General features: G+C 40.1%; 3 protein-coding genes and 1 long non-coding RNA gene across 6 annotated transcripts in view; 2 read left to right on the forward strand and 2 right to left on the reverse strand.

Annotated features, from left to right (window-relative positions):
* The window catches only part of grm5a (glutamate receptor, metabotropic 5a), a 56,428-nt gene extending 48,125 nt beyond the window's left edge, over positions 1–8,303 (reverse strand). The window contains exons 1-3 of one of the 2 annotated variants that reach the window (XM_035435300.1): positions 8,038–8,302; positions 6,661–6,741; positions 4,190–5,089 (exon numbers count right to left, since the gene is read on the reverse strand). In XM_035435300.1, coding sequence (XP_035291191.1) covers positions 4,190–4,886 — 697 coding nt within the window. In that variant the 5' untranslated portion in view covers positions 4,887–5,089; positions 6,661–6,741; positions 8,038–8,302. Of the gene's footprint in view, positions 1–4,189; positions 5,090–6,660; positions 6,742–8,037 lie in introns of both variants that reach the window. The other variant, XM_035435301.1, reaches the window with a different exon arrangement.
* A 2,837-nt stretch (positions 8,304–11,140) lies between these two features.
* LOC118235116 (tyrosinase-like) lies at positions 11,141–17,188 on the forward strand. 2 transcript variants are annotated; one of them, XM_035432151.1, is made up of 5 exons: positions 11,141–12,008; positions 12,783–12,999; positions 13,807–13,954; positions 15,174–15,355; positions 16,423–16,777. In XM_035432151.1, the coding sequence occupies exons 1-5, from the start codon at positions 11,190–11,192 to the stop codon at positions 16,644–16,646; spliced, it is 1,590 nt and encodes a 529-aa protein (XP_035288042.1). In that variant the 5' UTR covers positions 11,141–11,189; the 3' UTR covers positions 16,647–16,777. The 2 variants fall into 2 exon arrangements, with proteins under 2 accessions (XP_035288042.1, XP_035288045.1); XM_035432154.1 differs by lacking the exon at positions 15,174–15,355 and having other exon boundaries at positions 13,807–13,981; positions 16,396–17,188.
* On the reverse strand, positions 13,518–17,385 carry LOC118235118. Its single transcript, XR_004766787.1, has 4 exons — positions 17,313–17,385; positions 16,380–16,552; positions 13,765–13,980; positions 13,518–13,601 (listed from the first exon to the last, which is right to left on the reverse strand). It is a non-coding gene; the product is annotated as an uncharacterized LOC118235118 (long non-coding RNA).
* Positions 17,386–17,447: 62 nt separating this feature from the next.
* Positions 17,448–23,298, forward strand: kpna7 (karyopherin alpha 7 (importin alpha 8)). Its single transcript, XM_035432155.1, has 11 exons — positions 17,448–17,548; positions 17,922–17,995; positions 18,140–18,277; positions 18,388–18,473; positions 18,974–19,242; positions 19,706–19,788; positions 20,132–20,395; positions 20,617–20,850; positions 22,247–22,429; positions 22,537–22,683; positions 23,087–23,298. Exons 2-11 carry the CDS (start codon positions 17,930–17,932, stop codon positions 23,174–23,176), a joined length of 1,560 nt encoding a protein of 519 aa, XP_035288046.1. The 5' UTR covers positions 17,448–17,548; positions 17,922–17,929; the 3' UTR covers positions 23,177–23,298.
* Positions 23,299–24,760: the final 1,462 nt, after the last annotated feature.

Genomic DNA, 24,760 nt, shown 5'->3' on the forward strand with positions numbered 1-24,760 from the left:
ACCAGAATTTCTGGTTTTCAAATTATTTGTGCAGGTTTTGCTTGTGGATGCAACCAGACAATATATGCCTAGTCTGAATTATTGATTGAAATTTGGCCACTGGTTTGTAATTAATTTCTTCTGTCCTCGCTGTTCACCCTTCCCTCAACTCCCAGTCCGCAGTCCATTCTGATAAAATCCCCATCTACATTTCCACACCTCCCAATCTCCCAGGTCTGCAACCAGTTCTCCTGGCATATGTGTGTGGTGGATGGTGTCCAGTTTGGACAAATTTCAACTATGACAACCCTATGGCCACCTGCAGCAGGGTTAGTTAGGTCTGGGTCTAGTTATCTCTGATTACCTATTACAGCCTACATGTGGTCACATTTTTAGCCAGCACTGGCCCCACTCTAAGCCAGTGCTGGCATGTTTGCTGGGTTGTGTAGTGCTGGTGCCTAAGGGGTTTCATTGAGAGTAAATAATTTAATCCTTATAAATAGCCAAACAGGTGCTTCTGAACAGCATGTCCAGCTGAGACACCCAGCCCACAGTATGACATATAATTGACATATCACTTGGTAGTCTTGCCAAGAGACGAGGAATATGAGTTCATGTGGAAACATAGGCAATACATACAGTAATCTAGCGCCCGTGCTGCTGCATTAGCCATTTTGTGCCTACAAGGGAACTAACTAAGATGAAATAGAAGGTAATGGGATAACTGCAAACGGCAGCTAAAATGGTAGGTTCAGGTACTGACTGATCATTAGCAACCCTGAGGACTGAGGATGAAAACTGTTTTTAAAGGAAAGTTAGGTGTTTCTCTTGGTCCTAATTGTTAACATAAGAACCCACAGTGAGAACTTCAGGCATGTCACAGCTGCACTGAACTCGACTTGTTCTACTTTCAGTAATGGAGGAAAAAAATCTAATATTTCTCACCTTTTAAATTAATTGTTCACCCTCAGCCACCTCGGCAGACAGAAGAGTACAATGCAAATAGAAGAAATGATGCGCAGATTTAACACTTCGCACATCAATTTTACATTTGAGAAAGGTAAAAAATGCATGTGGAAGTTGGAAACATATATTTGGATTTCTTATAAAAGTGTGCATTTGTACAAAGCATTCATTTAAATGACAATTTATAAAACACAAGATAATAGTTTGTGGGTAGTAAAATACATCTGTGATGTGCCTCTTATTTATGGATCATGGTGCTCACATTTGTCAATAATATTGAGACTAATCTCACATTTGTCAATAATATTGAGACTAGCCATCTCTGTGAAGGCTTTTCACACCCTTGAAGGGATGAGTGGGAAAGGACAACACAATGCTACAATGTTAATATATCACCATTATCTTGTTCTAAATCCACTCATGTGTCTGGATAGGGTTGATACTTGGACGGGATTACTTATAGCTAAGGCAGGGATGATTAATTTACTACAATTTAATACAGACTAATTAATATGTTAATTAGTTCTTAATAGATACTAGCTAATTATCATGAGCTTGCTCTTCTTTTTTCATGCCTTATTCACATATAATGGACAATATATAATATAGTATATTAAAGGTTATTTAATATCAAAACCATTAATATTCAATGCTCCTTTTATGGTAGACTGTACCAGCCACTTCACTTGAATTCGTTTCACACTGTGTTATTTTATGGTAGTTGTCACAAGCTACAATCAACATTCATACACAAATGCTCATGCCAAGCATTGCTACATTATGATGCACATTAAATTAATTGTTTCTGAAAGGAGCAAACTTATTCTTCTTCACAGTTATATGGTATGTCATTATAATGACACAGGTCTGCAAACATTTAAAACAACAGCAACACCGCAAGATTCCCATTACCTTATCATACTTTCAGCACCAAATGAGGTGTCCTGCTTCCATTGTCAGAAAGGTTTTCAGCATATTTTGTGGTTCATTTGTGTATTAATTGAGAACAGTGTATGTGGGTGTGTGTGTCTGTGTGTATGTGTGTGTGTGTGTGAGAGAGAGAGAGAGAGAGAGAGAGAGAGAGAGAGAATTTATCTATGTGCCGGATTGTGATCATTTCTGTTTTTCGTTTACTGTTTTCTTAGATGATACATCCAAAATCACATATTCAGCACTATTCTGTTCTGTGTTATTACATTACAATGTCTGTTGCCATGGGATCCATGTTCATGAGAGCATCTGAGAGTGAAGACAGAGTGCCAAATCCTTGAAGAATTCTATCAAGGTCAATCTTTGTACTGCTGCAGCATAAAGCAGTGCTTGGGTTGTTTATATATCTGATCTTTGCATGATTCCCCATGATTGCTCTTATAAAATAAAAACACAAGTTCACATGGGTGCCATGTGGGTGTGGCCCTGTGGCCACCCTACACAGCATAACCTAATGCTCTGCTTTCCTTCATCATTGCTGTGGCATTGACATGTCATAACTTTAATACAAGACCAGTGAAATTTACTATATTTATTATCTAAGGAATCCGAGAGGCAGTTCTGCAGTCTTTCCCTTCAAAGAGAATTTCACATAAACATAAACACAGTCCTATGGATTCAGACCATCCATTCCTGAAGAGCGACAGTCTGTAATGTGTTGCATTGATTGCTGTTGCTGAACCTATAAATCCCCATACATTCCATCCTTAGTTGCGATTTATTTATTTTTATATATTTATCATTTTTCAACCAATTTTGAATGCTCAATTATATCCACCAGCCATGCCTCTTTCCACTTTCACATCGCTCTGTGGGATAGCCAGCTCCAGCTGACACTGGCACAGTCTGAATTCAATACCAGATCATCCACACACAAACTGCAATTAATGGCCATACATACACTGGAACATATGCCTTAACAGGATGAACAATCCAGCATAGGTGCATACCTGTAAATGATTAAACCCTGCATATGTGATTGTGAATAAGCCATTGGGAGTAAATGCATCTCAAGCATAGGGCATCCCTCATTCTCACTGATCCATGCTTTTTATTGCCTTTTTCACCATTTTCACATTTGCCGTGCAAACCAGGGAAAAACAGTGCTCATCCATGTATGCTGAAGCTAGAAGGTTCATTACATGCTAAATGGGAATCTGCGTGTGCCATCGTGGCATGTAACAAAAGTTCTGGGGTATAGCCAAGACTACAACATGAAAAATAACATTCTGAAATATCCAGGAAGCACATGCTCAGTGAAATAATTATGTAATTATAAAGAAGTAGAGCCACTTTATTCACTGCGGAATGACTCAAAATGGAACATGGAGTAATCATCTGAACCTTAGGCACCGAGCTTTATGCCATCAGTGTCAATCTTCACCCTTGTATTCGGTGGGAAAAGACCTATATTTTTAACCTGTTGGAGTAATTAATGAAAGACTGTAATTAACACACCATCTGGGCAGAGGTCCAAGCATTAATATGGCAATGGTTGCCCTTGAAGCAGTCCTCGAGAGTTTTAATACTGAAAAATCTGGAGATTAATGTAATGATCTTGACAGGTTTATCTGCAATTCTTTGAGTACTGCTGAGAGAAAAGGTCTACCAAACAGTCTAACAAAAGTTTTTTTTTTTTTTTCTCAGTTCAAGAAGTCATATGTGTTTATAATCAACTATGTTGGATGTACAAAATATCAGGCAAAAAATTGTTTTTTTGAATGTTCTACAGACCCCACTTTGACAGTCCATCCTTGCATTCCCTGGCCCTCAGACCGAAGCCAATGGGAATTTGTGCTTAATAGAAGCAGTGATTATTATGCCTTGTGAGCCCTATATATCTGGCCTCCGCTTGGTGCAAAGCAGTGGAAGCCTTGGATCTGTATACCTTAGCCAGAGCCGGCTGCATGTAAGCATAGTACAAAAGCACTCCTAACATTTGTAATAATGCCACCTATTATCAATGACTCATGAACAGAAGGACAGGAATTCTAAACCTACAATGACAACTTTGTTCCCAACTGTTAGAGTGAATTGTGTTATTGTTTTTCCACCCACCCAACACTGGCAGGAAGATGTGAACATTAGAGTTGTTTTCAATCCCACACAACTGTGTGGAATCAAAAAAACCAAGATCATTTAAGAAATATTTTCAGAAATTTTCAGAGACTCAAAAATATAGCACAAACAACAGTGGAGACAGGAGACGTCTTCTTCATTCTGACCCACAGCAAATGACAGAAGCCTGGCTTACCCTCAGTGTGAATGGCCGACACATAGGTCCAGTTGTACCGCTTCACGATGTCCACCATGGCCCGGGCTTGCTGGGCATCAGAGGGTACTACTCTCATAAAGTACTTGAATAGGGACTTATCACTGAGGTCCATGCTGGTAGCAGAATAGGCAATCTGGGGGATATTAAATAGCTGCAGCAGGTTCTGGACCTGGATGGCTACTGAGCTGGATCCAGGCCCAATCAGGCCCACGATAGGTTTCTTCCCCCTGACAGGCCCGTCGCTGGAGCAACGCGCCTGGCTCTCTGTCTCTTCTGAGGGGACCAGAGAGTCCCGGATGAACTCGATACTCTGCTCCAGGGCCACCGCGGAATGCCAGCAGGAGTCTCGGATCTCGCAGCCCAGCGAGATGTTGGGCAAGATCTTGGTGTCGGCGTTGATGCGATCCAGGGTGTGCAGCATGGCCTCCACGCGCTGGATCCCGTACTGCTCCCGCACCTCCCCGCACTTCCGCTCGTGCACCTTATCGGCTGGGGGCTGGTGGTGAACCGAGAACAGGGCCCCGATGATGATGTCCCCAGGGACGTGGGCCAGCACCCGCCTCTCATTGGACTGGGCGCCCACCAGGAGGCTTAAGTTTGCCATCCTGACATCCAGCAAAAGAAGGGCCAAAAGCAAGAGGCTCATTTTATTAGGTAAACCACAACGTGACACCATCGGTCTCTTGCATTCAGAAAAATACCATCACTGCAGGGACACTCTCAGAAACATGGTGTCCAGGGAAATATCTCAGTCTACTCCACTCTTGGTACTGTAAAGCTTTCATTTGTCTCACATTTCCACACAGAGTCCAGTGAGAATATGTCTCCCCCAAGGTCGTGTCTCGTCGAAAAGGATTGTACAATCATTGGTATCATAACCTTTAACAAGAGAAGGAAAGGGATATTAGAAATTTCCAACACACTGTGCTTATTAATCACTCATGATGAAAAATACAGCCCTAAGTGGGTTTTCAAAAAATAAAAAAGAACTAAATCTTAAGATTTCTGGGGAGATTGACCAAGATTATATAAATTATTTGGGGGGGGGGGGGGTTCTTCTAAAAAACGTAAAGAAGCAAACAACAATCATTTTTTTTTTTTTTTTAACAGCTCCTTGACCATGCTAGAGAAAATGGTTAAAATAAGAAATGGTACTGTGTCCAACCGTTCTAGACAAACATTAGGAAAAATTATCCAGGCAGTAGAAATATTTCACGCAATAAATCATGACACCGACGCCCCATCCATCAACCAAATGAGCTTCGTTTGGGATAGAAATAGCCCGCCTATCACGGCATCACAAAGTACTGTCTTGTTCTTTGCCAGTCACAATACAACATCCTCAAGCTATCAACGATTATTTTCAATGCTAGTGTGTAAAGTCTTACCAAGCCTAAAATCGTACTGAAGAGTAGCCTGCGACACCCGAGAAGATTGAATTCATTGCATCGAGATTTTTTGTGGGGGCATGCAGCGGTTCAGATTATCAGCTCTTCAATCATTTTTAACGTAAAAATGACAGTGTTTTTCTTCCGTACTAAGACAGACAAAGCACATTTATTATTGAGAATTACCCATCTAAAAGTGTGACATATTCAGCATTGTGTTCCGACTTCCGAAATACTACTGGAATTGAGTCACAAGATCAAATGTCTCAGTCTAATGCAATTCAAATGAGTAGTGTGATTTATCCAAATGAAACGCCGCCACAATGCCTTGAATCCTCCGCCCCAGGACACAAAGACAGTACTTGTGTGAAAACAACATAGCGAAATCTCACATTAATGTAATAAAACATATTTGTTGTGGGCTCTAGCTAGGTACCCTTTTGCGTATAGGGCTAGCTACCCGTTTTTGTTTTGGCTGCAGCAGATAGGCTACGAAATTTATTCGAAAATCCCCTTTTCATTCATACTCTTAAAAACATTTGCATTCGTCCGGATTTACATTCACCAGTGGCCCATCATTGTAACAAAATCAACGAAACATGCATGAAAGAGACAAAGAACGTCAACTCAAGGAGTTGGTGTGACACTTGAGAGCTGTTCGTGGTTCTGAAATGCCTCAAGCCTGTTTTACCCTGAATCCGCAATGACTAGTTGCAGAAACTTTCACGCGTTTAACAAATTGTACAATGGACATCCTCCTGTGAGACAGCTGTTATGACTACGTCTTCAGCGAGAGCTAACAATTAGATAACTGACAGCAAGGTCGGCAATGTTTTAAAGACTTTGAAATGCATGGGACTGCAAAAGTAATACAGGTGACAGTCGTTCTACGTGTTATTGCAAATTCGTTGATACAACACCGCACAGAAAAGCTCCATCGATTTTCACTGCAAGTTAATGTGAAGAAATACAACGTCAAACAATATCGATCATGCTATTAACATTAAAACGCGTAAATATTAGACTGGCAAATGTCCCTTTTCTAGTTAAAACGCATCTTACCTTATCGTAAGTCTCCAGTCATAGATAGCCCAAAACGAGCGCCTGCTGAGCGGATAATATCTCCTTTATTGCTCCCGGTAACTGAGAAAGACATGAACACTGGTCACCAGAGTAAGAACTCGCGGTGTCACGCAACACGATGCAATAACATACCTGAGCGCAACGGTCAAACAAGCATCTATAGTGTCCAGCTGTGCGCCTTCGGATAAAGATATTTTTTCATTGGTGGCAAGAGGACCAGCAAGGACACATGCAGAAGTTTTTATTTTTGCGAACTACCTTTGCCCTGAACATTCAATGCGATATGGCTGCAAAATGCATCCTATCGTAATGCTTCGTCGATGGTTTTAAAGGTCAGGTTTTATTTTTAGTTTGCCGTGTGACAGGTCAGATTATGTGATCATCCCAAGTAATAACAGGGCAATGCAAACGTATTGTGATAATTCAATCAAAATAATTACGATGCTGATGCTACGTCAGTCTGTAGTTCGTTCATCTAATGCTGTTACGCCGAGTATAAGAGATTTTTGACGCTAAAACCTTTATTACTCAAAAGTTGTTCTTCATGGTAATAATAATAATAATAATAATAATAATAATAATAATAATAATAATAATAACAATTTGCTGCTAATTCGTTCCTGTTGATATTATTTAAACATGTGACACTGTAAGCATTTAATAGAGGGTAACAAAACTATGTGATCGGATGAAGGGTGATTAGGCTACATTTTTAAATAGCCTAACTAGTCGCCTTGATTCAATGTTCTGAAAAGTGCGTTAATAATCACTTAGGTTCTTCAATATTTTTAGAGATGAGACCGAGTAGGCTGTATGATGTCGATTAACTTGTTTTTTTAATTATCTTAATAGGCTTAGGAGTGTATTGGTTCTTAATCTGCTTTGGAATGCCATTGGTCCAGTTAAACCGATATGAAGTTAGTGCACACTTACTACGACAATGGTCCTTGGCCAACCACTTACTATCACATATTTCAGTATACATACATTATGACAAGCCACAACAAAAAGCTAAGACATTTTCATCAGATTGAGATAATTACGGGGGTTTCTATTTGCACAAAAATGAAACATTAGGATGAGCCACAATGAAAAGACAGAACGTCTTTCAAATAAAAACCTTTAACACTGCAAAATAATAATAATACATGCATACATACATACGGAGTCACATATATTAAGAGCGCACCCAGTGATGCTCGAATGTCAAATAATTCAAGTAATTTCGTAATATTTTCTATTAAACCTGCTTTCGGTCCTATCAAATTAGATGCATCGTAAAATTGCTTTACTGCGCTTATATTTGGAAAAATATATATAACTAATATGTCATAAAAGTTAGCATCCAGTACATACCTCAACAGTTTTATGAGCTTTCAAATGAATCCAATGTAGTCTATCCGTGAATCAAATTCGTTCTGCAAAGACCTAAACATGATGATCCGTACATCACGATTAATCCACTTTTTTGCCATGGCAACAAAAACATCTCTTTCTCACTCTCGTTCTCGCCCTCGCAAAGTGTCTCCCTCCCCCCTCACTCATGGTGGCCGCGTTTTGAGTTCCTCGTTATGGGTCCCTTTGGTATTTCGGCACAGCAGGCATTTTTTCTTTTGGCGTTCATAAACTCGTGTGGGTTGATGACCTCATTGCTGTTTTGCGGAGCTTTTAAATGCAAACCATTGAGGACAATAATTAAATAATTTCCGTGGCAACAATGGCAGTTCCATCTGCTAAATGCAAAATGAAGTACAGAATGAGTAAAGGGAAGGAGCACATTATAGCATCATTTTCTGGTGTAATTTGATAAACCAAAGTCTGGCCTATGGCAATACTCTTATGGGCTACATAAACATATAGATCCCATTATAGACAAATATTGTGCTCTCTCTTGGTAATGATAAAGTACTAAATCATCAATGTTTCATTTGGTTTCTGAATCTCATTTTAGAACCCATAAAATTAAGGGCAAATAATAATGCAAACACAGGAATTCCAACCCAATTAAGATCATTAACAACCACAGTGGTTTCATTGTTGTACAAACTGAATGCATCATATATGTTTTTTTTCAAGGTCATACACTACAATAGGTTAGGCACGTATGCATCATTTGTGATTACAATAATAATCACAAACAGACATGATGAGTTATGCCATCACTGAAGCAGAAAGTGATATTACCATGACATACCAAGTGACACTTACCATACGCCTAGGATTATTGGAACTGGCATTTAAGAACGTCTTCTGAAAGACTGTTCATGTAAAGTGTTGCCAAACTTTCCTTGCTGTCAGAGTAGAGAGAAATCTAGATGCCACAAAGAACAAGTCATTTGTGCACAGATTATATTAATATTGGTGGTCCCCCAGTGTCCCTCATTGCTAGTTCTGTGTCACCAACTTAGCCTTTTCTTAAGTTATATTGAACTGCCTAGGCTACATTTATCTGTATTTCCAGTGCTGTGAAAAAAAGCATTCAACCCATTCCTTATTTCTTCTATTATTGCATATTTGCCACACTGAATGGCTATGGATGTTCAGGCAAAATATAATATTTGACAAAGGGAAACCACTGCTAACCAAGAGAAACATGTTCATCTCACATTTGCAAAAAAGCAACTGGATGATCCCCAAGCCTTTTGGGATAATGTTCTACGGATTTTTTAGATGGCACAGGTCTCATTATGTCTGGCATAAAGCAAATCCAACATTTCATTGAACATCATACTAACAGTCAAACGTACTGGTGGTAGTATGATGGTGAGGGGATTATTTGCTGCCTTGGGACCTGGATGAAATGCCATTATTGAAGGAGCCATGAATTCTGCTTGATACCAAAAAAATCATTAAGGCGAATGTCCAGTCATCTGATTGTGAGCTCAAGCAGAAGCATAGTCTGGTTATGCAGTAAGACAAGGATCCAAAACACAAGAGCAAGTCTACATCTGAATGGCTGAAAAGAAGCAAAATTAAAGTTTTGGAGTGGCCTTGTGCAAAGAAGAGTGGGCAAAAATTCCCTCACAGTGATGTGAAAGACTGATATCATATGTCGTTATAGGAAATATTTGGTTGCAGGTGTTGCTGCTAAAGGGGAAGCAACCAGTTATCAAGTTTAAGGGGGCAGTTACTTTTTTACATGAGTGAAATTGGTGTTTGAGAACATGTTTCATAATTTAAATGAAATAAGAATCGCTGTTTTTATATAGAGCTTTTTAAATAAATAAAGTTTAAAATAAATATAATTGAGTGTTACTGATCAAACTGATGGGCTTTAACTTTTGTTTTTGTTTCATGTTGTTCATCATCCATCCTTGTCCCTTTCAGTCATAACATATACAGTCGTCGATTTTTTTACATTTTTTATTTTATTTTTTACACAGTATCCAGTGCATTTCGTCAGTGAATTTTAAGGCAAACTTAAGTCGTGATACATCGGTACATCCTTCTCCCCTGTTCCACTTCATTCCCGCAGTTGAAGAGGGGAAGTCAGGCAAAGCGGCACTTTTTAAAACATAGGGACACAGCGTCACCACCTGGTACAAAATATGTTATGATACCGAACGATTCCTTGGAACTCATTTAGGTTTGCTCTAGACTGTAGGCCTAGTTGCAGTCATGGCGCTTCAGTAATCACAGTCATTCAAAAATAACGAGTGTATAACGAGCTATAAATAACGAATTCGAAATGTGTAAATGACGAGAGAGAGAGAAAGAGAGATGCGTGTGTCTGAGCAGGCGTGCAATGACAGATACCCTGAATGCAGCATCATAACATAATCCCAAGAAATACGTTTCATTTTATCGCTTACGTGGTTAAGCGCTGTTTGCATGCGCGTGTTCATAGGCAAAGAAACACTAAACCAGATATTATGCTTAAAGCTAATACATTATAGCATGCTAACTTGTCATTTCAAATGGCTAAGTGGGGATCGGTGTACAGGACAATTCACAGTTCAATGTTTAACATGCATATGACCATAGAAACTTTAATGTGTTCAAGAAAAAAAAAGTGTTTCAAACAATACTGTGTATTGCCTTCAGAATCAACGTGCATCTTAAATAATTGAATTCAAATACCAAAAAATCCCACAATGGACATATTAATCCAGCAACATTATTCAAAATATGTTAAATCATCTTGTTGACCAGTTAATTGCGTTCACTGTGGGTTTATTTTGGCCAGTGCATATTTGTGTTCGATTAACTTGATGGTGTTTAAGTTTTCTATTACTACACGTTGTCTTTTTTTTTCTTTTTTTTTTTCTCAAGACAGACTGATTCTAAATTACCCCATGACTGGAGGTGAAAATGCTAAGTATTCTCATTATAAATAGCTACACGGATGACTTCAGTTGTATGGTATAATGACAAGAACTCCCATTCAGTTTAGGACCTTAAGGCTGCTATTTGAGGCATGTGATGAGGGTTTGAGGATTATGCTAGAAGAACTCCGGTTCTGCTTCACTTTGTTCTAACAAGGCAGAGACGAGACTGGCTAGACAGCGATGCTGAGTTTGGGACTTTTAATATTTTTGTTTCTATTGCGACCCGCATACCTTCAGTTCCCGCGAGCATGCGTTACCGCCGAGATCCTACAAACTAAGGAGTGCTGTCCAGTATGGGAACAGGACGGGTCCGTCTGTGGAGCCCGCTCTGGTAGGGGTTTTTGCCAAGATGTGGTCATATCCGACCTCCCCAACGGTCCGCAGTATCCATTCAACGGAATAGACGACAGAGAGAGATGGCCCTCCGTGTTCTATAATCGCACGTGCCAGTGTGCAGGTAACTACATGGGCTTCGATTGTGGTGACTGCAAGTTCGGTTTTTTTGGCGTCAACTGTGCTGAGAAAAGGGAATCATTGAGAAGGAATATATTTCAACTGTCAGTCACCGAAAGACAGAAGTTAATATCTTATTTGAACCTAGCCAAAAATACCATAAGCACAGATTACGTGATAGTGACCGGCACCTACGAACACATGAACAATGGAACAGATCCCATGTTTGCGGATGCCAGTGTCTATGATGTCTTTGTTTGGATGCACTACTACGTGTCAAGAGATGCCTTGCTTGGAGGAACTAACGTTTGGACGGATATTGATTTTGCACACTGGGCTCCAGCCTTTTTGCCGTGGCACCGTGTGTATTTGTTGTCATGGGAACACGAAATCCGCAAACTGACAGGAGACTTCAGTTTCACCATCCCATACTGGGATTGGAAAGATGCGTTGGACTGTGAAGTATGCACTGACGAGTTAATGGGTGGTCGGAATCTTCTGAAGCCGGACCACATCAGTCCTGCATCGGTATTCTCTTCGTGGAAGGTGAATGCACCACTACTCACTAAACATGCCACGACAGTAGGCTACTCCTAAAGTTAATTATGAACAAATATTTTGCATTTTATTATCTATCAAATTGTCAACCAAAAATTAACAAAATACGTAAGAGATATATAGCCTACTTCGTTGTAATGAAAAGGTGTTTTCAACAACGCAGAGTGGTATGATTTAAAATTGAATTTTTAAATTTATTTTTGAGTTGTGGTTTGCAGGCATTCTCATATGTATACCCCACTGAATGATTTCTCAATCACAATGCATACCCTTAGACATCACTCATGTATTGTATAGATCAGGGATTCAGAGTTAGAGGGCTGCAGGATTTGCTGGTTTCTGGTTTTAAATTATAGGCCGTGTGAAGGGAAACCATACAAACCTGCAGATACGATAGCTCTCCAAAATGGTAATTTCACACCTGGTAACCTACATAGATTGTCTAAATTTTAAGGAAGAGTTAGGGCATATATTGAGCCATCTTGTAGGGTAAAACAGTGATATTGTTATCATAAGATTTCAACCAAAAAACCAAAGTGCAGACCCACTGAACCTTGGGCACTACTTGCAATGTAATAATTAACCACACAGTGAAGACAGCTTATATTATACTACAAATAATATGAAAAGCTGCAATTCATGGTGTGTACAATTAATGTAAAATGAAATGTCATTTTTGTATATACAATGGATGTATATGATTATGGTTTTTGTTCTGTGCTTTTGGATTCATATGTGGTTAATATACTTTATCATTAACAGGTCATATGCTCCCAAGCAGCTGAATATAACAGCAGGGGGGTACTATGTAATGGCACAGGGGAGGGACCCCTGCTTCGTAACCCTGGCAACCAAAACCGGGACGTAGTGAGCCGACTGCCCACTTCCGCTGATGTGGAGTTCACGCTCAGCCTTGAGCAATATGACACCAGCCCCATGGACATCAGTGCCAACATGAGTTTCAGGAACACTCTAGAAGGTCAGCTATCTGCTTCCTTCTCACCCCTTCACCTCTTACTGGGGTGTTTCACTGGGGAACCTGGCTGATTCTTGGTGGAAATTTTACAATGAACCTTGGAAATGACTAATAATGCTTAATTTAAAATGTGTTTAGATCAAACTGCTTTGAAGGAATCATTGAAAATATATATTCATGTGTTAGAGTGTGTTAGCCCTTGTGTTGTCAAAAATAGCCCTTTTTTGGAGTTTAAAAGCAGTTTATTATGCCCTAAATTTGATTAACTTTCCTGGAGTGACCCTACTTTTATAAAAAAAAAAAAAGTTAAGCCTTGCTCTTTATTACATTTTTATGAAAGTGGTACACCACCAAGGTGCAAAAGACTTATGAGTCTTTTTCACCCTGTAGTTATGAAATCATAATCAAAATTAAGCACCACACATCTGTTACAGCAATAAATAAATAAATAAATAAATGTATTATGATGTATTTTATAGTAATGAGTGGTTTAGACTGAAGAAATACTGAAAGTCTGTCTGGACTGTGAACTTGGAAAGCTTTATCACAAGTGGTCTGGTGAGAGTGGGTCATTTTTGATCCCGTGGACATGGGGCGCATACATACTGTAATATAAAGACAACACAAGCGTTAAAAAAGCTCTCTGTGGCTTATGTTTTACATTTTTCTAAATATTAACATATTGTATAATGTGATTATACAATATGTTAATGAGCATGATCTGTCTGTGAGTATATAATATCAAGGCAATCCCAACCACATACGCACATTGCAGACTGAAAGAGGCTCATCTTCTTTATCTTTTTGTAGGCTTTGGCAATCCCCAGACTGGACAGGGCAACAGTGCTCAACGTTGGATGCATGCTGCTGTGCATGCCTACATGAATGGCTCCATGTCTTCAGTCCAAGGGTCTGCCAATGACCCCATCTTCTTCCTACACCACTCCTTTGTCGACAGGTACTGCAAGTCTTCCTGTCACCAAGCTGTGATTGAAAACAAATCAGCATGGAGACAAAAACAATACATGGAGACTTTTATCCTCCTATCCATCCTACATTGCCAAATTTTAACACTAGATATGAAAGGTTAACTGCAGCAAATTGCGCTGCCTTGTTACACATCAGTGAATGGAGTTCCTGCCTCTTGGCATATCCACTAAGTAAATTGCTGTCAATTACTGCCTCAGCCAATATAATTATGTTCTCAGTATGCACCAGCAGAATTTCTCTCACAACTCCTGCTTAGACAGTTAGCGCTGCAGTGTCACCCCATTGAGAGGACAAAGATAAAGACAAGGATTTCTCGATTCTTTCTTATCAGAACATCCACAGGCAAAAACTTCCTTTTGGTTTAACAGAAATTACTCTTTCATATCACAGAATGAATTATTAATTTATGCAATGCATAAACACCGTTTAGACAAATGTACCATACATCACATACACAATTATAAATAATGAATATGTATAAATAGCTCAACGGAACATACTTTACTGTCCCACTTAGTGTAATACCTCAGTTAATTCCCCTCCTTTCTTGAATTAAGCATCAATTATTAGACTTATAAAATAAATTCAACTGATACTCATTGTCAAACCACTCTTAATATTCACTTCCTTGATGGCTTGAATCAAACCAAATATGTAAATCAGGCAAAAGAAAAATGATTAATTAATTAATTAGCACTGATGACAACCATTAACAATACATGACTCCCATTGGCTAAAACAAACACGACCCATTTCCTGTAGCAGAAGCACCAGAGGTGCATCCTAATACTCAAAAAATGTTTCCTTTCCTCCACTACCAGCTCATCTCCTCCCTGCAGTGTCCCAATATTGGAAGAGATGAGCGAAGCACACAGATCTTTATTGCCACAGCAGTTTCAAACTCATCTCCTCCCCTCCTTTCCTCCACATACTTCTGAGTAGGAGACAAGTGGTAGTGGGGGAGTGGAAGAAAAGAGGTGAGGAGTGAAAAGAAATGGGACGCACCCCTTGTTTCTGAAAGAAAGGGCCCCAGGGTTCCAAAGGTTGGAGGCGATTTTAAAAATGGAAGAAAAACTGTGGCTCTCCAGGTGTGGCAGACTTGAGATTCTCAGTCGCAGTACCTCAGTGGAAGTATTAGTGTGATTTCTGAATGTTTCAGTCAGTCTCTGCTCTCTTTCTCTCTTCAGTATTTATGAACAGTGGCTGCGGAGACACCAGCCGCCTAGGTCCCAGTACCCCAGGGCCAATGCCCCCATCGGACATAATGACGGATACTTCATGGTTCCTTTCATAACTCTCCACAGGAACGGCGACTACTTCCTGTCCAGCAAAGACTTGGGGTATGAGTATGCTCATCTGTTAGATCCAGGTAAGTCAATCTGCTCTGCAGAAGACTATTGTTTCATTTAACTGTTGTTTTAGCTGAATGACTTTAGGCTGCTGATTAAACAGTTTGAGTACATTTCTACATGAAAGTTGTTCTTCACTGATAAGCAATTGTCTGTAGTAATGGTAAGCATTAAAAACAGTCTGATAAAAACAGCACATTTTCTCTGAATCACTGGAGGTAGTGCAACAGGAATGTTCTGTAACACCAGGGGGCAATAATGGTCTGTGCATGACACAGGTTTATTTATTTATAGTTATGGACATTACATTACAGCTAACTGCTACATTGGCTTAATCTCATTCTCTGGACTAGTGGACTTAAAGGCACATTCCCGTGAAGCCCACGAGGGCGTGGGGATATCCCATTTACAATAAAAACAATGTTTTGCATGTGCTTTTGCATGGGCTTTCTACATCCTCTGTCTGCCCTCTTGGCAAATCCACATCATGCAAACTTAGATGAAGGGAATCACCAAAATTCAGTTCAGTTGGTGGATGATCACCTCTTCTCTTTTCGTCATACAAATTTCTTTAAACAAACTGAGTCCATGTCATGACCATGACCAGGAAAGTATTTGTGTGTAAGTAGTTGAACATTGCCCCCAAAGCTTTTTAATCTTTGAAAATATCACTATGACTAGTATTCAGACATGCACAAAAGCACAACAGCAAATGCTGCCAATGTCAAAAACATAACTTCATCATCGCTCAGCAACGTGTCACATATTGGGGGACGTCAGAAGTCTCATCCCATTTCACCCATTATATAACCGCCAAGCCCTTATCCACTCATGGACTCACCTGTCCAAAGAAATACGCCATTAAAGTTTGCGAGTCCACAAATCTAGAGGGTTCTGTTCGGGATCGGGCCATTGGCAGGAATAGTCTACATAACTCCATGTTATTTATTTGACATTTGATCATTTAATGATGATAGTTCTTTATTCCCTTGCCCTTCTATTTCACCTGGCCTTCTCTCCCCCTCGCTGTCCTCTCATCTTTACCTCTCTCTTTCCGTCTTTCACACTGTCTCTCGCCATCCTGCAGTCCAGCGCTTTCTGCAGGAATTCCTGAGCCCTTATCTACAGCAGGCCCAGAAGATCTGGCAGTGGCTCCTGGGTGCTGGAATCTTTGGGGCCCTGGTAGCATGTCTCATAGCAGCAGTCATGGCCTTTGCCTGCAGCACACAACAGCAGAAAAAGAACAAGGCTTTAATGCATTCAGGGAGACATCCCCTGACCGACAGAAGAAAGAAGGAGCGCTCTCTTTAGTCATATCACAGAACTCTGTGAAAGGGGTTACTGTTCTCACTGTGATGACTGTAACATCACAAGGTGTCACAGTTATCACATGCCTTATATTATATTGCTTTTTTTTAAAATGACTATGTAATATATAAGACAATTATTGTGAAAACAGACTATTCTTTATTTCAGAGGAAATGTCTCCCTTGCACACAAAGAATCATTGAGACTGGAGAGCACATGCTTTAAAAATAATGCACCATTGTTAATATGCAAAACTGGGTAAACTCTGCCTCCTCATGATGCATACCCAGGGGCACATGTTCCAAGAACTCATTACCAACATTGCAAATGTTGTGCTCTGTAAATCAATTTCAGTTTATAGGTGTTCAATGAAAACCCAATGACAACCTCCTAGCAGAACAACTGTCCCAAACATTCCCATGAGAAAGATTTACACAAAGTCTACAGAGGTGTCTGAACAATTGATCTATGTGAATTGAGAACCTGTCTTACTGATGTTCAAAACACCATAAAGACTCCTAATAAACTGATCTCTTGTCCATGAAGCCATTTTGTCTGTAATAAACAATATTCCCTTATGCATCCTTTTGAACCACAAGCTGACTCTGTACAAATATATGTAATAATAAACAACATTTAAAATATAAGTGCTTCAAATTCCACACTTACTGTTCACTGACTTGCTAATCTCTATAACTAACAAACAAGCAAGCAATCTTTTAGGTCCACATTAGGGCGTGGAAATCAAGACCGAATGGGGTGGCGTTACGCTCAAATCAAAGGCGATAGGAAACACCTGCTGGCGCGCGCTACTTGAACATTTAAATCCCATTCCTGCACGGTCAAGCTTAAACGTACGTTGTATTTGGACATAAGGTGGGCAGCGGAATAAGGAATACATTTGGGTACGGTGAATGTAATCAAATTAAGTTCTGATAAGGGTTGTTCGACCTACTTTTTCTCCCTCCCGTACTGACCGGTGGAATTGAAAGACAAAACAAAATAATCTTTACAGTTTGACAGTAAAAAAAAAAAAAAAAATGTAAACCATAATTTTATATTTTAAAATGTTGTGTAAATGCTTCGACCTGTCCAAATGGATTTGCCAAACGGTGTGCAGGAAATGTTAATTTGTCCGGACTGGTTCATATGCATGGCTGCATTTTTAAACTTCTGCGGAAACAACGTTTAACAAGTTCAGATAAGGCCAATACATACTGGCATGGGTTTTAGTTTACATCGTATTAACGCACCAATTCCATTTTACTGCTTAATCAGGGTCCAAAATGCCAACTAAAAATGTTGCCGAAGAAAGGATGACAAAATTCAAAAACAAAGGCAAGGAGCCTTCGGTGAGTCGTAGACTGCGCAAAGTATTCTGCCATAGGCTACAAATCCCACGCGGTTTACAGTATTATCTACTTTGCTCAATAATGCTCGTTAAAAAGAATAAATAAAACTTGCAAGCAGTTGTTTGTTTCGCATACTCTTTGTAGAAACTCCGAGAGCGTAGGATTGCTGTTTGCGTAGAACTGCGAAAAACACAAAGAACCGAGAACATACTGAAGAAGCGAAATATATCCTCTCTACCAGATGAAGTCCTTTCTCCGGAGTACAACACGGATGATCAGGAGGTAACACATTTTTTCATGCGAGTCGAATCCAGTGCATAAGTCTGGTGCTACGTGCTGTTTTTTTTTTTTTTTGCTTTGCATTGTTCTCTTGGTGAACCACCATTTTCCAGGTAATTCTTTCGACCATCGAGGACATTATCAGCAACATCCACGGCAAATCCAAAGAAGAGCAAACACGAGGGTGCCAAGCAGCCAGGTAGGCTAAATTGGCGGCTGTCTTCATGATCACGTGTTCATGTCGTTTTTGGCACAGTCCCCCTTCCTTTTTGTATTCATTAGACAGGATAATCTAATAATGCACGCCGTAATGCACCCAGATGATTGAAGTGGCCGCACACAACTGCTCTAAATGAATGCTTGTAAAAAATGAATGGATTACTGAGGTGATTCATGCGTAGCATGTTAAACTCCTGACTGAGATTAAATGGTGGTTGACTATACTTTATTATTGAACTTGATTTCACCATCATGGTCGTTTTATGTATCCAGTGTTTTGCTGGTGTTCTGCTGTGCCAGACATTTTTAAAAAATCTGTTTTCAGATTATTCTTTCTTTTCAATTGGTGTCTGAGATTAACAGTGAAGACGCAACTAAATTACTCTGAATTTCATCTGCACCTATGGAATAAAAATTGGCATCCTATTTTCTCATGCTGAGATGGTGAGTTATTGATGTTATTATTTTAAATCATCGCAGGAAGCTGCTCTCTCGGGAGAGGAACCCACCTCTCAAGGCGATCATTGATGCCGGATTGCTCGTATGCTTCGTGGAGTTCCTGGGACGAGATGATGACACCACTCTGCAGTTTGAGGCGGCCTGGGCCCTCACTAACATTGCTTCGGGCACCTCCTGGCACACTCAGCAGGTGGTGGAGCATGGTGCTGTGCCCGCCTTCATCAGTCTCCTGGCATCTCCCCTCCTGCACATCAGTGAGCAGGCCATCTGGGCCTTGGGGAACATTGCTGGTAATGTCCTCTCTGCAGTTTAGTGAACTGTCCATTCTAGGGGGCTGTCTCATGTTAAGGTTAAATTGCACAGGCCTGCCAGATTTTAACTTCTGATATGTGATCTGGGTTCTGTAATAATTAATTGGAATCCTGAATCATTTTCAAAGCTGCTCTAAAATGTTTTGCTCAGGAATTTAAGATTTCATTTGTGCTGCAGTGTTGCACTTTTGTTGTTAAATATGGTTTTATTTGGCTCTAAATGAGTACTTTATACTGTATAACTGTAACAGAGAGAGAATGTAGAGCTGCAATTTAACTTTGTTTAAAGTAAAAATATTAGACAAGGGAAACAAGGAAAGGACAGTGGCTCTCCAAAGGACGTATTGACGTGCCAAATTGAGGGCAAGTACATGCACATGCAATGACAATAGATTTATTGTATAAGCAACTGAAAACTTAATTTAAATTGTGTGATTGACAGGTGATGGCCCAGCATATCGAGATGCATTGATTGACTGTGGTGTTATCCCTGCACTGCTGGCACGGCTAACTCCTGATGCTCCTGTAAGTGTGTCTGTGCGTGCGCACAGCGTTTACCTCTTTCACGTGTTCAAGGTCTGTACCCATTTGGTTGGGTGCTTAATTTTAGAGCCAGTTATGAATTATTCAATCTGTTATTACTATCCATCTTGTCAGTGTAATTGGCTTAAGCTATGACATTGTCCTGGTTTTTGACACCAAGTTCAGGCAATTTATGCCTGCTTGCAGTTGAGCCAACCTGCTGACAAGTGGAATTTGAATGGCTGGGTGGGGTTGGTGGGTTTTCTTACTGAATGTTGCATGTCTGCATAATCAAGCCAATTTCCTTTGAAAACTATTTTTGATGGACCTTGTCTATCACCTGCAGGTAGGTTACCTCCGAAACCTGACGTGGACACTGTCAAACCTGTGCAGGAACAAGAACCCCTTTCCTGCTCTGTCTGCAGTCCAGCAGATCCTGCCTTCCTTGATCCAGCTTCTGCATTTTGCTGATAAAGATATCCTTTCTGATGCCTGCTGGGCGACCTCCTACCTCACAGATGGCTCCAACGATCGCATTGACATTGTGGTCAAAACTGGCATTGTGCCCCGCCTAGTAGCTCTCATGGGATTTGAGGAGCTTTCTGTTGTGGTAATACCCCATCTAATGTTATTTGGCTAATGTTAATTGTCACCATTTAAATTTATATATTCATAAGTGTGGGTTGGGGCTTCTGAGCATAAGTGTTTTAGGCTTAAATCTGTACAAATGGGTGTAAAATGTATGTTCAGAGATGTGCTAACAAAGGAATGAGGTTGCTTGCCAGACGAACTGCTCTGAAATTTTAACCATAATCTCGTCACCCTCTGTAGACCCCAGCGCTGCGATCCATTGGCAATATCGTGAGTGGCTCTGACTACCAGACCCAGGTGGCCATCGATGCAGGTGTGCTGTCTGCCCTTCCACGACTCCTGCGGCATCACAAGCCCAGCGTGCAGAAGGAGGCAGCATGGGCCGTGTCTAATATCGCAGCTGGGCCTTGCATACAAATCCAGCAGCTCATCACCTGTGGTCTGCTGCCTCCGCTCATAGACCTGCTTAAGAATGTGAGTGTGAACCCTCAAGCACTAACCCTGGATGAGGTTCAGCTTTATTAGGGTGTGTTCCAACCCCTTATTTTTTACCTCTTTGCCTCTTTTCCTAGTATGGAAGGCCAGACGGGTCAAAAACGTGATTTACTGTAATCATGCGTTGTCAATGTGGGTGTGTTCCAATTGCTTATTTTATTCGTCCTTCATCTTTGACATCCTTGACTGACCTGAAAATTGATTGAGGTGCGCTGTCTTTAAGGACATTCCAACCAATTAAATGCTCCTTTGTGGAGCCGTGGGACTCCTGAAAAATTCTTGTGCAAGGAAACATGAGTGTATCCTTTGCAGAGGTATTTTTTGGGAATGCATGACATGGTGGATCAACAGGTCGATCATTATCTGCCACGTCTGAAATTGATGTGGCTTCAAACTGATGATTGTAAGAGCGAGAACTTTCCCATTTCCTTAGACACGTTTACTTGATTCCTCCATCTGAATGTCCTTTCCTTGCTGCCTTTCTTTGTGTCGTGCAGTGGGTGGAGCTAGGAGCAAGGAAAGTAAGAAAGGAGATAAAAATTAACAATGAATGAGCCCACATTGACAAAATGTAATTTCAGACATCAATTTCACGATTTTGACCCATTTGCCCTTCCATACTAGGAAAGGAGGAATGAAAGGAAGCAAGGAGGTAAGCTGTTGGAATGTACCCTCAGTGTTTAGGCTCCCAAACTTGGTCCTGGGTCCTGTGTATGCTGGCTTTCGTTCCAACAACAATTGCAATCCCATAATTTTTACAATGCAATTTTTTCTTAATTTGGTGCTTTTCATGTTTAGAGGGATTATTTACCCTCTTAAACTATTATGCCAGAAATACCTTTGCATACCACAAATAATAGAATTCCCATGTTAATATTGTGTTTATTGTGCTACATTGCAAACTGACAGACGTAGCCATTTTATTTTGATTAAAGATGGAGCTAAATCCATAGGCTCAATTTCGTGGAACTCCATTTTTTATTTAAACTAAACACAATGCAAGTTTGACCCATCATTTTCTGTTTGAATTTATCATTTTCCAGATTAGTTTTAGTGGCCAAGTATCCACACTTTCACCAATTAGGAGCCTATTGATTCACCTCAGTCTTTAATTTGAGGTTTTACCTGGTTATGCAATTTTTTTGTAATAACATAATGAGAACAAAATGAACATGGGGATTTTATTCTTTATGGCATGCATAGCTATTTCTGACTATGTCCACAAAGGGCTTTCCCATTGCCTTAGTTCTTATAATTGTGCATATTTTGTAGTAAGGAAGATTTTTTTTTTTTTTACTTTTATGGTTAATATTAACTTAAGTTCACATGTCCTTGTGTGGATAAATTGATGTGAATTATTTGACTTCTTTCACAGGGCGACTTCAAGACCCAGCGAGAGGCAGTATGGGCCATCACAAACTACACCACTGGAGGCACAGTGGATCAGGTGGTACAGCTGGTCCAGAGTGGGGGTCTGGAAGCCATCCTAAATCTGTTACAGGTGAAAGACTGCAAGACCATCCTGGTTATCCTGGATGCCATCAATAACATCTTTCTGGTAGGCACATGGATTGTGACTTGAATAAAATATATTTATTTATTAATCTGAGTTCTTGTGTACATGCAATATAGCATCCATGTCTCCATACATTTCACCCCTTCTAGGCTGCTGCCAAGCTGGGAGAGACTGAGAAGCTCTGTCTCCTGGTGGAGGAGTTTGGAGGACTGGACCGGATTGAGCTCCTGCAGAACCACGAGAATGATTCTGTGTACCAGGCTGCCCAGGCCCTCATTGAGAAGTATTTCAGTGAGGTGAGTCCTCACCCAAAAATCCTACCACTGCCTGTCCAATAGTACAGTGTGTCTCTCAGAAATCAACAGCAGATGGTGAGTCAATGGTATAGTCCATCTGTTGCAGACATGAGAGGCAGGGGATAGATGAGACTCTGCTGCATGTGTGGTCTCAAGTTGGCTCGTATTGGTCACAGCCAGTGGGGCATGGTATATGATGTGGATGTAGCCCTTGAGACTTGCTTGGTTAGTCATTAAGTGGAATATTGACACTGCATGCTTTGGGTTCCTGGATGGTGTAAATGTTTAAGAGATTTATGAATGAGGAATGTGAACATGTATGACACATTTGGTCTTGAATGTGATGTGGAATTAATAGTAAAATGGCTTGATCTGGTCCTTAACGGTTCCATTGTTTACTTAGGAGGCGGATGATGAATGTCTGAAGACTGAAACCACAGAGAAGGACTTCATTTTCAAACCACCTGAAGTTGAGAAGCAGTTTGACTTCTAATGCCCATAAGCTCCTTAGTTTTGTATGCTGTGGATCTAAAGTAAACCCTGAAATGTGTGTATATGAAATTAATGTGTAACTTGTATATAAACTAAACATTTAATAAAGTATTTTGCAGTTGATTGGCTGTTTAATTTTAAGGGCTGTTATTTGCTCTTCTCATGTGTAGGTAGCCAGGCTACCACTGAAGAATGGTAGTCTTTGTTAATGGATTGGTCTACTTTAATTGCAACATAGTTGGCTAAAAATAGGTTCAAATTATTTGTAGAGCACATGAATGCAAGGTTTAACCAATTATATATAATGTGTGCGCATGTATGGTTAAAAAAAAAAAAAAAAAAGTACACTACGTGGCCGAAAGTATGACACCTGACATCCAACGTCTTATCCAAAATTATGGACATTAATATGGTATTGGTCCACCCTTTGCTGCTATAACAACCTCCACTTTTTGGGATGGCTTTTTACTAGATGTTGAATTGCTGCAGGGATTTGCTTCCATTCAGTCAGAAGAGCATTAGTGAGGTCAGGCACTGATTGGGCAATTAGGGCTGGCTTGCAGTTGGCTTTCAAATTGATCCCAAAGGTGTTGGATGAGGTTGAGGTCAGGGCTCTGTGCAGGCCATTCAGGTGGTTCCACACCGTTCTTGACAAAGCCATTTTTATATGGACCTTGCTGTGTGCCCAGGTGCATCATCATGCTGAAACGGGCAAGGGTCTTCCCTAAACTTGGGGAAGCACAGAATTGTGATTGTGTGCTGTAGTATTAAGATTTGCCTTTACTGGAACTAAGAGGCCGAGTCCAAACCATGGAAAACAGCCCCTGAATAAGGGGTGAGAAACTAAACTCACTAACGCACAACACATACACACAAAATTAAAATGCCCTTTTTTATTTTTGGTATTCTGAAATGGCACAACCCAAAAAGGTTCTAGCAAATGCTGTGCAAATACACTCAGTACAGAAGATTAGCAGAATATGAAGAATGTAGCCCTGACCAGCAACAGAAGCTCATTCTACCACTGGGTGGCCAAGCAGAGAGTGAGTCAACCTGCTGCTAAGACTAGCTGTGGAGAAGCTTAGGGCTTGTTTTTAAGATGACAACAGCTGGACTGGATCTGTTTGACTAGCCTATCATAATTCAGTTATATGGAAAGTGTAACGGTCTCATTTATCTCTAAGTTTCACTGTATATTTGCAGAATATGCAATATTTGATTAAAAAATATTCATTTCCCTTGAAGGAAAGGAATTTCCAACAAACTGCAGGAATACAGAGTTTCCAGAATATTTCAGTTTGCATATTAACAGCAAACATTCCTCCTGTCTCTGGATCTCTCATTCATACCCATGATCTTCTATCATGCTCATATTATTTTTAAATGCATGTTTGCAGAAAAATGATTAATATGCATAACGTGGAATATGGTACTAGTAAACATGGAAGTCGTAAATGACCCAGGGAATCGTTTTTATGTCAGTGAGCATACAACTGTATTTTTTGGATTGTCTTTAAAAATGTTTACTGTATTTGTCATGTGTTGTAGTTGTGTACTTTTTACATTTCGTATGTGTTTTTATGGT

The sequence above is a fragment of the Anguilla anguilla genome, chromosome 9 (assembly GCF_013347855.1).
Source record: "Anguilla anguilla isolate fAngAng1 chromosome 9, fAngAng1.pri, whole genome shotgun sequence".
Classification (NCBI taxonomy): Eukaryota; Metazoa; Chordata; class Actinopteri; order Anguilliformes; family Anguillidae; genus Anguilla; species Anguilla anguilla.